The sequence below is a fragment of the Oryzias latipes genome, chromosome 21, assembly GCF_053564925.1.
Source record: "Oryzias latipes strain Hd-rR chromosome 21, Olatipes_Hd-rR_3.1".
Classification (NCBI taxonomy): domain Eukaryota; kingdom Metazoa; phylum Chordata; class Actinopteri; order Beloniformes; family Adrianichthyidae; genus Oryzias; species Oryzias latipes.
In genome coordinates, this window is record NC_136257.1 from 12490869 (window position 1) to 12507301 (window position 16433).

Here is a 16433-nt window from a genome sequence, read left to right on the forward strand (position 1 = left end):
GTTATCAGACATTTTAGTTTAGTCTTTTATCTACATTGCATTGTCATTTTTAAATAGAAACATTAAACTTCTCTCATGTTATGTCTTTTATGTTTCCAAAAGGATTCCTGCGTTGAAGTGAGATTAGAATGGAACCTCACTCTGTTTACTTAGATGTAAGGCCAGATGACATGGTCAAAGAATATTTTTTTTTTTTCATTCATTTTTCAAAAGCAAAGATAAATTAAAGTTATGTCTGTGGTTTGTATCAACATAAAACTAACAGAGCAGATGACCTCAGACACGTGCAGACTCAGCAGAGCCATCTGAGAACGAAACACAAGAACTTCATTTTGCTGCCTTTCTGGTTCCCTCTGATATTTGACAGCCAGCCAGAGACAATGAAAAAGACTGCACCTGACTTTGGACTTTGAATTTGAAGTTAACCATTGAATGAAGCGCAGTGACTCCAAAAGGTATTAAGCAGGTTCAGAAGATGGATGAATGGCATTGGATGAAAGACCTACAGCTACAGGTGAACACAAAAAAACCACTCTATAATCTGCAACTGTCATGGCTGTGCTGTGAGCTTGTTAACAAAACCCCAGAGAGTTTCATTGTACATTTAGTGAGTGTTAAAAAATGTTTCAGTGACAATGCTTAATACTTTTTTAAAATTAGCTTTAGTTTAAAAAGATGCAACACATAGGTTTTTTCTGCACTTAAAACTTAAAAATATACACTGAAAAGATAACTGTGAAGATGTTTTATCAATGATGGTGATACTGGTATGGAAGTTGGCTCCTTCATTACACTGTTTTTTTTTTCTGTTCAGTTCAGTTTTAGCTTATTGCTAAATGGACTGTTAGTCCATTTCGTTTAGGCTGCTAATATAATTGAAACATATCTATTTTTGTCTTTTCATGGGTAATATTTAGAATTACATTTTTTTCTTTAATTGGAAATGTGCTCTCATTTTTTACCATTTCGTAAAGTCTGTCATCAAAGTTTACATAAAAGTTTAATGGGCAAGACACTTCACCCTCCCTGCCTCCAGTGTGGCTCCACTGGTGTGTGAATGTGAATGAATGTCCCGGTGATGGTCAGAGGGACTGTAGGCGCAAACTGGACGCCACGCCTCTACCATCACCAAGTATGAATGAGGGGCTAATAAATAATGGACATATATAATGGAAGTTTTGAACGTCTGGAAAAGCACAGACAAATCTAATTCATTATTATTAGTTTTATTCTTACTATTATTATTATAGTAAAATAATTAAGAAAAGTTGTCTTGTCCGTTAAAATAACTTTATCAAATAGATTTGGTACAGCTTGTTTTGGTTGAGTAAATTTTATTGAAGTTTTTGATTCAAATCAGCATAACTGTCAGATCAACCTTATGAAGTTAAGTTAGTTCAACTACACTAAGTTAATTTGTATTTAATTATCCTAGTTAAATCAGATGAATTAATTGTATTATTTACGGTCGTTTATATTTAACTAACCAAATGTTAACCGGTTAACATTTTAATAACCACTTGCCATTACTTAGTTAAGCAATTACAATTAATTTAATTAAAAAAAAGGAAATTCGATTTTATTTAAATTTCACATTTTACAAAAAAAAAAAGAAAGAAAAAGGAAAAAAGAACTGTGAAATGATTGTGCTGCTAGGAAAAAATGATATTAAGGTTTTGAAGTACACAGGGAGATTCACATAGATTTTCATTTAGGAAAATACGGTGGCTCCAAAGTGTAAATCATATTTACAAATCACTTGATCCAAAGACATTTTAAAGATAACAACAATTAGAAAAGAAAATTACTTTTAAAAATAGCATTACATTTTAGAAAACAAAACAAGACAGAATGAATTACTTCTCTTTATAAATGTAATGACGCGTCATTTGCTAAGTCACGTGATCAATTGCAACGTTAACTGAGTGCTCACTACGTCACCTCCGCTTTGAAAAGTTACAAGACTCGCGCCGCCCGCTCGAGTATAACATCACTTAAAATTGTCCAAGTTATTCTATTGTTTTGACACCATCATCATCAATTATATACGTTGTATATTAAAAAATATAACTATATTACATTTTCCTAATGATCGTTTGCTATCAAAATAAAAGAAAAAAAATAAATGTAACGATGTTGGAACAACTGATAAAAGTATCAAAGTACTCAAAGGGAAAAATTTAATATTTTCCCCATCCAAATAATAATTATGACAATTGAACAGAAAAAATATGAGCTGCTCATTTGCTATCAAACATTTATTCATGTTATTAAATTTGTTTCCGCTTCCGGTATCGTTCTTTCCGGTTTGGGCCCTCCATAAGCCATCATGAAGTGAGTTCAAGGAATATAATCAAACATCATCCATGCTTATAACTGTGACTTCTAAAGAAAATATCTACAATATAATGGAATGTCTTCAGTTTTCATGTAATTGTATATTATATTTGTGGTTTCCAGGGTCGAGTTGTGCAGTTTCAGCGGGTATAAGATTTACCCCGGCCATGGTCGCCGATACGCTAGGATAGACGGAAAGGTAACACGCCGACAAAGTATTCAGAACGCCTCTAATTTGGTGTTTAGAAGTAGTAAAGTTGACCACGTGGCTAACATAATTTGGCTGAATCTTCATAGCATCTTGTTGATCGCATGTTCTCGCTGTTCAGTTCTCTTGCTAACCGTCCCGATGCTAACGGTGGCTATCAAATCAACCAGCCGGTCGGTGTCACTTCATAAAATCAGAATTTATGTCACGCAGTTTTTCTGCCATTCAAGTCACAACTAAGACTGACCCAATGACATTTTTAATACATGAATAATGTTCCTTGTTCGTACGTTAAGAGTTTATAAGAAACAAATCATTAGTTTTCACATTCCTATGAATGTACATCCTTGTTCTGACCCATTGCAAAATGAATTATTTATGGGATCTTGAAAGGCCCAAAAGGGTTATTCTACGAATGCTCAGTAAATAAATTTTTAATGAATTAAATTTGGTATGAATAGTGATTGGTAGGTGTAAAGAAAATCAGCCAATCCAGACCAATAATTGCAAGCTTTAAAGTCCTCCATTGGGGTTTGTCCTCATAATTTAGAATGCTGGCTCATAAAGTGTTGCAAAGTGTGAACTTTCAAAGGCCTTGAATGGATGTTTTTTAGATTTTTTTTTTGTTTGAATCTGCTTTTGTTTCCATTCTGCCTAACCATGACTGGAATGTGTATTTATATAAACGTTTGTATTCTTAGGTGTTTCAATTTCTGAATGCAAAATGCGAGTCTGCCTTCCTGGCGAAAAGGAACCCCAGACAGATCAACTGGACTGTGCTGTACAGACGTAAGCACAAGAAGGGACAGTCTGTAAGTACTCCTGCATGTTACATTGTCATAATAATCACTTTATATTAAAGACACATTTTATCTCAACAAAAGTGGAAGGTAAAGAACAAAAGATTACACATTTTTACAAAGTTAAAAGATCTGCATAGTCACTTTTAGCTGTTTTACAGCAGAGAGCGCTTCACTAAAGCCGCTTTTCTCTGCTTCAGAATCCACTGGAATTACATTAATTGTGTCAGTGGTTGAAGAGTTACAGTAGTCAAACGAATGTAAACACTGGAGCTAAAGCTTTGGCATTATGGTCCCACTCTGATCATCTTTTGATCTATTTTGAGTTTTGTCTGCTGCTGATTCACAACGATTTGAATTAAAAAAGAAATCTGCATGGAGCACCCTGGATTATAAGGCGCACTGTCAATGAATAGTTCATGTTCAAACTAGTTTTATTTCTAAGGCGCACTGAATTATAAGGCGCATTAAGCGAGAAAAGTGTCAGGTAAGTCCTTCAGTCAGATTTCAACCTGTAAAGTTCAACCTGGTTTGCAACATGTTAAACAGACTGATATAGCTAAAAGAAACGTTTGTGTTATTGCTAACTCCCATCTTAGCTAGTAACACAAGAGTCCAATACCACTACATGTTAGCTGCATTAGCGTATTTATAATAACATCCAACCTTGTTGCAGACACGCTGGTGCCCAGACATCATTAGCTGGAAACAGAAACGACAAGATTTCAGAATTTTAGCACCTTTTTATTGAAAATGTATTTTTTTTTATTCCTTTCAAAAATATTTACCTAAGTGTTCAGATTTGTAAACCTGTTACACCAGAGCTTTAGCTCCTATGTTTATGTTCTTTCAACAACTTTTCAACCCTCAATGCGATCGATGTGAATTGGAAAATATCGTCATGGGAAAAAGCGGCTTTGCGGCGGCATTCAACACTTTCTATGCACATCAGTGAAAAGCCACTTTAAAGTGTTGCATACAAAGCTGCCTTTCTACTGAACAGCTGATTCACCTTGTATTAAAGTTTTAATGCTTAAAACATAATAAAGTGTAACTGTTAGGGTCACCAGCTAAATGAATGTTTTTTGACCCAAAAGGAGTATTTTCCGACTGAAATGGGGAGGGGGAGACGAGGCATAAACTTCCTGTTCCGGCTAATTTTTTTGCAACTTGTAAAAAGACACAAAAAAGACATTTTTGACAGACTGCTGTGTACCTCTCAAAATGGCTTTGCCTTGAGCACAACCAGAATTTTAAGGTTCCCCGCATTGTAAGGCGTACTGTAGTTTTTGAAAAAAATAAAGGTTTTTAAGTTTGCCTTATTATGCAGAAAATACAGTACTTGAATGTGAGGTTGAACCCAAGTTTCTTAATATGTCCTCCATCAGAAAAAAGCCACAAGAATGTTAAAGCCAACTTTAATCAGTGTATCAATAATGAATAATGTTGATCTGCTAATGTGAAGTGTCTTTTTAGTTACCAGAATATTGCAGCGTTGTCGTCTGTTCATGTTACCGTAAATGTAAACTCAGAGTTGATGAGGATTAGAAGCAGGTTGGCTGCAGGTGAAAGGTGTGCATAGTGTTGGTCTGTGTCATGTGCTGCTGCTGGACTGTGTTTTGCTGTCTGGGCAGCAGCACTCACTCCACACCTGTAGCCGTACAGCAACTGGAGATCATAGTACTGGCCCATGGCGTCTTAATGACAACTTAGCATCGGCCAGCCTCCAAACTCTCCAACACTGTTAAAGGAAATGCGTGTTAGTGTTGCTGTAGCTAAGCTCTGCCTTTAGATTTAACTCATCAGCAGTTTGCTTTAGCATTTGTCTCAATCAAATGGTGGATATTAAGTGGATTTCATCTTTACATGTCACTATGAGAGCAAAATAATGACGGGTCTTTTTAAACAGGAAGAAGTCACGAAGAAGCGCACCCGCCGTGCAGTGAAGTTCCAGAGGGCCATTACTGGCGCCTCCCTGGCTGAGATTATGGCGAAGAGGAACCAGAAACCCGAGGTCCGCAAGGCCCAAAGGGAGCAGGCCATCAGGTAATGTGAACCACCCCCCCCCCCCCCCCCCCCCCCCCATAAGATGCACCTTCATTTAAACTGTAGTCAGCTCAAAAATCCATTTAAAGATGGAATTTTGTTATGACATGCTTCTGAATCCTTGAAAGTTCTGCCATTCTTTTGGACAAAGCTGGTATCTTTTTTTGGATAAAACCCAACAGTTGTTTTGGAATGAAATGCATAAGACTTAATAGAAATGAATGTCTGGATTCCTGTTTATTGATTTATTGTTTCACTTCAGAGCTGCCAAGGAGGCCAAGAAGGCGAAGCAGGCAGCTAAGAAGCCTGCTACTGCAGCTGCAAAGGTGAGAGCTGCTGTTTGACAGCTCTAGCTCACACTAGCAGCAACAGCACTAACAGCAAATCAAACACGGGTTTGTCACAATTCACTAATGCATGTGTACTTTTCTTCCAGTCGTCTGCTAAGGCTGCACAGAAACCCAAGATCGCCAAGCCCATGAAAGTCAGCGCACCCCGTGTTGGTGGAAAACGCTAGACTGAAATATTGTTAATAAAAAACATTAAATACTGTCTCAGCTCATGATTTCTAAAGCAGATTTTATGGTCTCGTTACTAACTGCCTCTGATCAGATGGGCTCTAAATGAACACTGGGTTCAACAAGGGAAAAGGTTTCATGTCAGTATCTCTTGAAATGATTTCAAAATGGCTTTTTTATTTAGAAAGCCATCATGTTTTTGTTTTTTTAAATCATAGAACATTGTCACTCTAGTTACTAGAAGGGGAATGTTCAGGTTAGAGGGACAGTTTCTCCATTTAAACTTTTTATTCTGTTCATTCAGGATCATCTGAAAGGAGGTTATTAATAAATACTTCATCTTTAATAAACAACCTGCACTCGGAAAGAGAAAGTATAACTTTAAATGTTAGGAGCCAGATTATGGTCACTATGGAAACAAGTTGTATAAAGTCATTACAGTCCTTTTTAAGTAATGAAACTTTGACACTCCAATCAGAGCTTGATGAAGACGTCGTACTTGTGCGTTGATGACCATCCTTGAGGATGTTTGTCTACAGTTAAAATCTGTCATGAATGTTTACACACCCTGAGGAAATCTGAGACTTTGGGAGACGAGATGATTAGAAACAATTGTCAAGTAGGGAGCATCCTCCTGTCTAGTTAATGAATTTATAGCTTTACTAGTTTTTATTTATGCATCTGATATTTTTATTTCATTAAGGGTGTTTTTCTTGTAGTGCTTGAAATAAGTCAGCCTGTTAAATCCAAAACAAATAGTTTAAAGAACTGTAATAAAATGATCATTTAAATTAGTTTAAGACTTCAGGCCTGACTTGAACATTTGAAATAATATTCAAGACTCAAACTGAGCTTGTGTAAAAACATTAAAGAATCAAAAAGCTACATTAAAAACATTTTTACCAAACAGTTCAAAGGTTTCTAGAACAAAAGTATGTCAAAGTTTAAAGCTTTTTAGAGACCTGAATACTTGGCCTCTGGCTTTTTTGGGCTGAAAATGTCATCTTTTGCTTCAAATTATAAATCATCAAAAATAGAAAAGAACGAGCAAGTTTTTGAAAAGTTCAAAAACCCTGTAGAAGGTCTGGAATAAAGTAGGATGAATTCTCTCAAAACATCTTCTAGTTCTCATTCATAATATTTCAAAGTTCCACCAAAAGCTAAACCAGTTTGCCAAAATCAGCTTAAAGTAGGTTTTCTCTGGGTCTGGATTTCCTTACAGACCTACTCTGATAAAAAAAAAATCGTGTTTTGGGGCTTTTATAACATGTTGGGACATTTTCTGATGATGGAGAACATGTATGAAGAAAATTGTAGTGAATCCGGAGCAGATTAAAAAAAAGCAGTTTGAAAAAGTTTGTATTTGTGACAGAAAACACGCCGGGCGGGCAACAAGCTCCCTGCTCCGCTCCATTCTGATGCTTCCACTTATAGACAAATAGATCCATGTACGTCTTTGTTTTCCTCGTCTGAGCTGGAATCTGCATCAAAACTGTACGGCTGGATAACTCCAATATTAATCACCATTTTTGTATCGTCGGTCAGGTTGGGGTTGTGAGGGGCTGTAAATTAGCGGGATAGAGTGTAAACAGAGAGCTCTCACCATCGGAGTGGATCTTGCATTTTACCCTGATGAAAGCAAAGGTTACCAGGTCTTTTATCCTCAGATAAATCCTTACAAAATAACTTCACACCATCTTGGCTTTTTTTCCCCCTGGAGAGTTGAAATTAAAGTAAATAAAAAAAAATACTTTGAGGATTTGCTGGAAGTTCTTCCTAACTTGGATTGAGGTCTGAGTGGCAAACATGGTAAAATGATCATTTTGAATGGGATTTAAAGCAGTCGTAATATATAATTCCTTAATAAACGTGACAGATCCGTGATGCAGGTGTCAGTATTTATTAACACACCTTATATTTACAGGCTTCCATCAAACCTTCATGGTGTCTTTTGTTCAGATTAAGTGTCAACAGTTATTGCTAAATTATCCGGAGTTCCATTTTGGGAACACATCCCCAGAAAAATATCCCACCTCCAAATAAGAAAAAGTGAAGAACAGTCATAACACCAGGAATACTGAGCTTTCTAAAAGGATTAATTCCAAAACAGGAAACATAAACCACAGCATGTTTAATCCGACATACAGTTTAAAAACACAGATTAGACATGGCTATATGCTGAAGTGGGTCGTCTCTTTGTTCTCACATAGATGTTCAATTGGAATTTATTGGCTGAGGTAACAACTAAAACTAATTCTACACGATGAGTTTAAGAATAAATAATACAATCCTGCTGAAATGTATTTATTGGTTACAAAAAACAAAAGTTTTGTGGAAGTTTACTAGAATTGTTTTCGTTTTTTTTTTTTTTTACTAAAGCCATTTCAAAACCCAAGCTAATGCACACGTTAAACGTGACCTTAAATTAAACACTACAATCATAGAGCTTGATGAAGATGTCGTACTTGTGCGTTGATGACCATCCTTGAGTATGTGTTGTCTACAGTTAAAATCTGTGATGAATGTTTACACACCCTGAGGAAATCTGAGACTTTGGGAGTGAAAAGTGCATATTTCCAACAGGGACAGCAGGCTTAATAAGGTGGAACAACGGTTATGGCATGAATGTGATGATTGTGAGATGATGTGGAAGTCTCCCTTTGAGTCAGCAGCCAAACTGCACATCTCCAGGAAGGTCTTCAAGACTCTGCAGCCTTTTGATCTTGTGCCTTCTTGTCCTGCTTATACCTGGAAAGGGGAAAACAAAATGTAGTTTTTAAAAAGGCAACACAAGTGACAGCTTTGGTCTCAACGACCTTGCTGCCATCACACAGTAAAATAAAATTTGAACCCACATTGGTACTCCACTGCGAGAAGTGACCTTTTGATGCAGAAATATCAAGCATTGAGAAGGACTAACCTATCATTTTGGGGTCTTAAGTGCATCGTTTTATCGGGTAGAATTCCTTTTGTTTTCCTCATACTGTTTTTGTTAGCCGTCACTGAATTCTTTGAGGTTAACAAGAATAAAAAAATAAAAGCTGCAAGCCGTGTTGAATGACCGCAGGTGCTACCGCCCCCGTCCCCGCCACCCCCCTTTGACCCGCCCTCACTGGCTGAACGGCTGCTACACGGCCCCCAATGTTCCCCTGCCACCCTTGTAAGAGCTGTATGGAAAAAACAAAACAAAAACAAAAAAAAACTTTCTTTTACATTTTGAGGGGTTTTCTGTTAGTTTTATCTCCATAGAAAACATTTTATTTTGGGGATTCCTGGGGGTGACGAACAGGTCTGTGTAGGGTTTAGAAGAATCGCCAAAAGTTAGTTTTTTTTTCTTGGCAATTGAGGTTTTTTTTGTTAACCACACCTACATTCCTAATATGTTCTAATCGTATGTCATATCCTTTTGTTGAAGGAGGGGGGTGTTAAAATGGTGGTCTATCTCCAAGGTCAAAGGTCAACGAAACTTCAGTTGTGGTTGCAGACTTAACCTGGTGGCCTGTGGGGGAAATCTTGTGAAGATTGCTTAAAGCTATCCCATAATAATACTATGTAAAACAGGACATCGCTGATTGGATGATGACATTTGTCCATCATTTCAACCAGAAGTTTTTTGGGTGAAGCGATACTAGAAATGCTCCATACGCATCATAACACGTTTATAAGTATTAAGGCGTTAAAAAAGTCATCATCCACTCAGTGATATCCCATAATACCTAGCTTTTCCCATTTCTTAATCTGTTCCATTTGCTTACATTTCATTTTGATTTACCCAAACATTTCATTTTAATTTCTTTCCATTTTTTGGAATTGTGTTTTGGTTTCTAGAATTTTGATTTCTAAAATATAATGTTTTTTTTAAATTATTATTTGCCACGGTTTTTTAATTGTTGTGATCTTTAAAATATTTCTTGTGTAGTGATTTGTTGGTGTGATTTGCACTTCAGGCCCACCCCAGATTATAATTATAAATAATCACACAAACACACAAAGAATTTTTAAAGAAAATAAACTAAATTTGTGTAAATGTGACTTAAACCTGAAACTCATGCTTTCTTCTTTCTTAATTCTAACTTTTCTAGTACACACTGTAATACTACTACTGTAGTACACATTCTTACATCTCTGTACTACACCCTTTGGATAACTGGGAGTTATCAGATTTCCCAAATCGACTTTAGAAACCCAATAGTTAGGAACGTTTGTATGTTACGACCTCTATTTCAATCTTCTTGTTACTTTTAACCTCTTCTGGTCCAAACTAATATGTGAGCTAACCCTGTACACACATACTCACCGGGCCCCAGTTAACCAGAACGAAGTACTGTGGTAGCAGTATAGCCCAAAATGTGATGTTCATGCATGAGGACGCCAGGTTTCAAGAGGTTAAAAATCCTTCATGTTGATAAAAGGACTTTAGAAAACCCAAACCAACCTCCAGATCCTATAAAGCTGAGAGGCTCCAGCACCACCTACAAAGAAGTTGACGGCAAAAAGGTTCCAGTTCTTGGGGATGATGACCAGAGAGTACCTGGACCAGACGAGCCCTGGAGGAGAAGAACTGGAGTAAAGGTTGTGCACAGAGGAGAGTACATTTTGGCAAAGATAAGCGGATAAGACTTGTTTTAGTCAACAGATGGCATCATGTGACCTTTAGCACCAACAGAACAAATAAAAACAGGGGAGGTTGAATCCAGATCACTCATTTAACAGATGTGTCGGTCAAAGTTTAAACAGCTGATCTAAAGCTCGCCAACAGCCGAGCTGAAGCCTTTGACTGACGTCTGCTCTCACCTGTGGCTGTCAGCACACACGACTGTGACAGACTGAGCTTCTCTGCTGGCCGCGTCATGTCCGCCATTCCCGCAAAGACCAGACCCTGCAGAGAACCAGCACATCCTACTCACCACAATCTTTCAGACATACCTTTACACTCTTTATTGAAATTGCACCTGTCAATTACAAGTAGTCACATGTACATTGTAAAAATGCTGTTTAAATAAAATTTTGCACATTGGGATCAGATGATGTGAAGATCAATTTGTGTTATACCTAATTGACCAGCTAAAGAGTTGACTCACCCATTTGAACATTGGGGCCCAGAAGAAAACTGTTTTTGGACCTGAAAGGAACAGAAACAGGAACAGGAACATGAGAACAGATATTGTATCAAGAATGGATACTGTCTATTACCTTGTCCATTAAACTGGCTTAAACTAGCCAGCTTTCAAGTGGTAGGGGTGAGGGCTTCCAATGAACTCACTCCTGATTGGTGAGAGCAGTTACCATAGAAACAACGACTCGGAGCGATTACTTGTTACTGATGATTTCTGGCTCCAACGTGGCGGCGTCCGTATTGCGACAAAATGGTGACTGAACTGCATTTATTTGGTTGGAGCTGGAAGCAAGGCCTTTTGTCTGAGTGATGTCACACCCGCTCAGTCCAGTTCTCATAAACAGTCAAGTCAACACTATAAAAAGTGTTGAAAGGTGACAACAAATGTTGAGTTTTGCAGGTCTGGACAGCGTGTGGGAATCATTTGTAGGTTATGATTATTCTGTCATCACTGTTCCTATCTATCTTATGAGTGTACAAAGGATTGACCAACTTATTTATTAATAACTAAAATGCTTTTGTTTACATCTCTAATTGTTTATTAATAATGTATAGTTCTTTATATTCAAATCAATCTGGAGTTACAAAGTTTTTTTTCTCTCCCAAATCAATCTGGAAAGACACAGACGTCATGTGATACAATCCAGCAGTGAAACTGCATTTGTCCTGCAAACTGGTAGCAGAGCTGCTGGCAAAATAAAAGACTGGCACGACTTTCTCTACAAATCAGATTTGAGGGCGTTTCTGATTGTCAACAGCCCTCCTTCAAAGCAGGTCAGAAAGTCGACCTTGACCAGAGCGGTTTCTCACCAGAGACAAGTTAATGTTCAGACTCCCTTTCCTCTTGAAGAATTACTACTATAAGTATTGAAGAAGTCTCAGTCCATTCAGTTCTACCACTATAAGCAGGTATTGTAGTGTGCATGAAGCACATCAGAAAAGGCTTCATTACTACGTTGCCTTCAGCAAAAGAAACTGGTTTGATGAGCAAAAAGGCGTCTCTGTGCACATGACTGTTAGACTGTTAAAAGGAGACGGAAGCACAAACGATGTCGGCAAAAGACTGGATAAATCTAGAGGAGGGGTCTGCAACCGGAAGTTACAAAGCTAAATGTGACACTTTTACGCTTCCATTGTGGCTCTCTGGTTAGTTTGAAATTTGAACAATTAACGGAAAATAAAAAGTATGTTAGAAGTAAAGTTTTCACAAAAAGTAATGTAAACAAACTCAAAATGTATTCGTCTCATTCACAAACAGTTGAAGGACAGTATGTCTCACAAGTCAAACTAAAACATTTCAACAGAACTTTGAGTGTTGTGTACCAGCGGCACAGGCAGATTTTCTGTTTTTGAGGAAATCTAGGATTTTAAGTGGACCTTCTGGTTAAACATATGGTTAGGGTCACTTAATTAGCTCTGGTTTCATTTTGGCTTGGTAGATTTACAAATTTGTGGCAGAGATGCACCACAAACAATGAAAATAATTGTGTTTTTATTAAATCACTGCTGACATCACACTACCTACAGCTACCTTTGCTGCACTGAGATGATCCAGCGTGTCTTATTTTGAAAGGACATCACGTGAACTTCTGTCAAAAATATAAGCATTTTTATGTTTTCAAAAATGGCTGAGTTATTTTTATGTTCATGTTTTTTATGCCAAAAAACCCAACAGTTCATTTACATTTACCATAACTGACACAAATACAAATCTGTGGCTTATTTTAAGGGTGAAGTAGGACTTTGTGGCTCCGCTGTTGTCAGTGAGAAATCGGCCTGAATGGCTCATTTAGGACTGAAAGTTTCTGACCCCTGGGATCTGATGAGGAATTTAGGGCAGTTGATGTCAAAACAGGAAGAATCAAAAGCCACAGCGTTTGATTGAGACAGAGATCCAAGTTTACACGTTGACTTTCACGCATTTGAAGCTCACAGCGAACTGCAGCTGCGCCCCTCTGGCATTAATCAACTCAAAATCAAACCAGCAACCCCGAGCTGCTTTATTTACCTGCAGGGTGGTTGTACAGAGGTCTCAGTTTAGCGGGCAGCAACACCTCGATGCGATCCAAAATCCTGTGATAGGACACCCTGAGAGCAGCAGCCATGACGACAGTTAGATATAAAGCTGTTAATCTTGACGATAGCTCGATGATTTTCCAGCTGCAGGACGAAAACCGACGGCTTTAGGGAGGCTTTCGGCAATAATGGAGATATGAATAAAACGAAGGAGGGTGACACCGTCCTGCTGTCGACCTTCCCCGGCAGCTCTATAACATTGCTAGCTGTCAGTAGCTTCGGCTTACGGACACGACGAGGTGACTTTCTGTTAGGGGGCGGGGCATTCTTCTTCTTCTTGACCCATGCCGGTAGCCGTTGGTGGACTTGCTGCCCCCTAGCGTCAAAAGTGGATCACTGCATCTCCCACTTTCAGGAGACGCGTTTTAGGAAAAGAACAGTGACAACAACCCAATAGAAGCCACAAAGTCTGACTTCCCCCTTTCGAAAAATAGACACTACTTTGTATCTATGATTTTGTTATTATTATGATAAATGTATATGACATATATTTTTTAGCATTATCAAAATGGAAACTTAAAGAGAAAATAGACATCTTTTGAAACGAGAAATGGGTTCTAACTATCTATTCAGAAGCTCGCGTGAGTTTTTTTTTTAAACAAAAAACATCCTGTACCAGATAGACCAATCTCAATGCAGCAAATGTAGTAAGTTTTCTGATGTCAGCCGTGATATGTGGCACGGTAGATTTATTTTACTATAACATAAAAACAATCATGTGTCACGGACAACACATGTGATGACAGCAAAAAATGAACAACCATCATTCCAGTTCAATGAGTGGAAACACTCTGAATTTAGCAAAGACTATATTGTGGTAGACTATATTGTGGTAGAATGTTCTATTAATTTTCCCTTTGGATTATTTGGATACCCCTTGTGGGAAAAGTTTGGAACCTTTTTCAACGTGACTGCGCACCTGTGCAAAAAGCAAGGTCCATGAAGATGCATGACAGAGTGTGGTGTGGATGAACTTGACTGGCCTGCACAGAGTCCTGACCTGAACCCCATTGAACCGCTTTGGGATGAATTAGAGCGCAGACTAAGCCTTCTCCACCAACATCAGTGTGTGACCTCACCACTAACCCCTATATAGTGCACTATATATATATAGTGCACTATATAGTGCGTTCGCCATTTTGCATCCCACATTTGAACCTCAAGAATCATCGTTTGTCATATCACCTGCAATTTCGATAGCAACCGCCGGGGGGCAGAAAACTCCCATCTGCATGCGGTGTCTCCATCGCTGTAAATCCTTTGATCTGCTGCAGTCCTAGCTGCTGCACATCATATCATTGTTTGCACAACCTTCCATGTCTAATGATTCATTAACTCTTTGTTTGATTAAAGGGTAAACATGTAGTTCACCTGGTTATGAGTTACTTCACAGTGAAGAAATGCTCACAGTATTTACACTTGGAGGTGCTTTGTCAATGTTGGACTACGTGGCTCAATGCACTCTCACTACAATCTGTGACAAGGATCTACATCAGTGATATAATCACAATAGAGTCACTCCTTGGATCAAGGATTGTCTTTGTTACGTTCAGATTGAAGATCAACTGTGGCCAAAGTTATTTTAATAGCATCTTTTATCAAGTCATGATTTTTTTACCCCAGAGTTCTGAAAGTTTCAGCTTCTCCAACCGGAATAACTCGGTTCAACAGGAGCCCTTGACATAAAGGCCGTGTCACACAGCCACTACATGTTTCTCACTGTCCACGCATGAAATTTTGGTCTTTTGTGATACGTGCGTGACATACATATTTCATTAGTGCAGCTTGCCTTCGCCATTCGTCGATGGGCACAGATGTCCGTCGAGGGTTTAGGCTTCCGTTTCTTTACGTGAATTTGATTTTGAGCTGTTCAAAATTTTGGCTCGGTTGAGAATTACGCAGTTTAGGCGTATTTTACATAGTTTATGTACCACCTCAGCAGCCGTTAACCTCACCGCACGTCACTGGTGTTTTTTAGCCCAAACAAGTCTCTTCTGCTTGTTGCCTTTCTTTAGCAGTGGTTTCCTAGCAGATATTCTACCATGAAAGCCTGATTCACACAGTCTCCTTTGAACAGTTGTTGTAGAGATGTGTCTGCTGCTAGAACTCTGTGTGCCATTGACCTGCTCTCTGATCTGAGCTGCTGTTAACCTGCCATTTCTGAGGCTGGTGACTCGGATGAACTTATCCTCCGGAGCAGAGGTGACTCTTGGTCTTCCTTTCCTGGGACGGTCCGCATGTGAGCCAGTTTCTTTGTAGCGCTTGATGGTTTTTGCGACTGCACTTGGGGACACTTTCAAAGTCTTCCCAATTCTTTAGACTGACTGACCTTCATTTCTTAAAGTAATGATGGCAACTCGTATTTCTGTACTTAGCTGCTTTTTTCTTGCCATAATACAAATTCTAACAGTCTATTCAGTAGGACTATCAGCTGTGTATCCACCTGACCTCTGCACAACACAACTGATGGTCCCAACCCCATTTATAAGGCAAGAAATCACACTTATTAAACCTGATAGGGCTCACCTGTGAAGTGAAAAACATTTCAGGTGACTACTTCTAGAAGCTCATCAAGAGAATACCAAGAGTATGCAAAGCAGTGATCAAAGCAAAAGGTGGCTACTATGAAGAACCTACAATATGACATATTTTCAGTTGTTTCACACTTTTTTGTTATGTATATAATTCCACGTGTTAATTCGCAGTTTTGATGCCTTCAGTGTCAATCTACAATTTTCATAGTCATGAAAATAAAGAAAACTGTTTGAACGAGTAGATGTGTCCAAACTTTTGGTCTGTACTGTATGTCTAAGGCTACATTCACACTGCAGGGCTTAATGCTCAATTCGGATTTTTTGAAAAAATCAGATTTTTTTGCAAGACCGTTCACATTTCCAAGTAAATCTGAACTTTTGTGGTCTCCAGTGTGACCGTGAAATGACCCAAAATTGACCCGCATGCGCAGAAGAGTTGAACGTTGAACGACGTCACTCGTTGTTTGCGGAAGTAGCAAACGTTAACATGGATGTCAACAACAGTGTTGTCAACAGCAGAGCTCTTTTTTCATTAATAAATTTATTTTCACAAAGGAGCCAGCACAATAACAATCTTCTCATTTTTGAGAAGGCATTGGAGCCAGGATCATCTGTACCCAGTGTTGTGGAATGGGAATGTGTATGTGTTGGGGCCGCGCGCGTTTGTGTAAGACAAAGAAGAGCGTGTGCAGCGGGAGAGAATGGGGGGGGCAGTGTGGGCGCGCATTCATGTTGTGTGTTACGGAGGAAGGACAACGGTAATAAAAGAAGGTTTCCCCCAGAATAAATGCTATGGAC

At 38.5% G+C, this 16433-nt stretch overlaps 2 protein-coding genes and 1 non-coding gene across 4 annotated transcripts in view; 2 read left to right on the plus strand and 1 right to left on the minus strand.

The window, feature by feature from the left end:
- Nucleotides 1-5943, plus strand: part of rpl24 (ribosomal protein L24) — a 38746-nt gene extending 32803 nt beyond the window's left edge. The window contains exons 1-6 of one of the 2 annotated variants that reach the window (XM_004081497.5): nucleotides 2197-2334; nucleotides 2461-2536; nucleotides 3247-3357; nucleotides 5255-5391; nucleotides 5654-5717; nucleotides 5828-5943. In XM_004081497.5, coding sequence (XP_004081545.1) covers nucleotides 2330-2334; nucleotides 2461-2536; nucleotides 3247-3357; nucleotides 5255-5391; nucleotides 5654-5717; nucleotides 5828-5908 — 474 coding nt within the window. In that variant the 5' untranslated portion in view covers nucleotides 2197-2329 and the 3' untranslated portion in view covers nucleotides 5909-5943. Of the gene's footprint in view, nucleotides 1-2196; nucleotides 2335-2460; nucleotides 2537-3246; nucleotides 3358-5254; nucleotides 5392-5653; nucleotides 5718-5827 lie in introns of those variants that run through there. The other variant, XM_078940156.1, reaches the window with a different exon arrangement.
- LOC111946815 (small nucleolar RNA SNORA23) lies at nucleotides 4910-5089 on the plus strand. The gene has a single exon (XR_002872587.1). It is a non-coding gene; the product is annotated as a small nucleolar RNA SNORA23 (small nucleolar RNA).
- Nucleotides 5944-7793: 1850 nt separating the features above from the next.
- On the minus strand, nucleotides 7794-13400 carry mpc2b (mitochondrial pyruvate carrier 2b). Its single transcript, XM_004081499.5, has 5 exons — nucleotides 13034-13400; nucleotides 10991-11031; nucleotides 10704-10788; nucleotides 10345-10456; nucleotides 7794-8657 (listed from the first exon to the last, which is right to left on the minus strand). Exons 1-5 carry the CDS (start codon nucleotides 13128-13130, stop codon nucleotides 8609-8611), a joined length of 384 nt encoding a protein of 127 aa, XP_004081547.1. The 5' UTR covers nucleotides 13131-13400; the 3' UTR covers nucleotides 7794-8608.
- Between the last annotated feature and the right edge of the window lie 3033 nt (nucleotides 13401-16433).

Bases quoted from the DNA above. Each gene is read 5' to 3' on its own strand.
- mpc2b (XM_004081499.5), bottom strand. From the start codon at position 13,130: ATGGCTGCTGCTCTCAGGGTGTCCTATCACAGGATTTTGGATCGCATC. The intron at 11,032-13,033 runs GTAAATAAAGCA...TGTTCCTTTCAG, and splicing joins TCTGTACAACCACCCTGCAG to GTCCAAAAACAGTTTTCTTC. The intron at 8,658-10,344 runs GTTGGTTTGGGT...TCCCCTTTCCAG, and splicing joins CAGCTTTATAGGATCTGGAG to GTATAAGCAGGACAAGAAGG.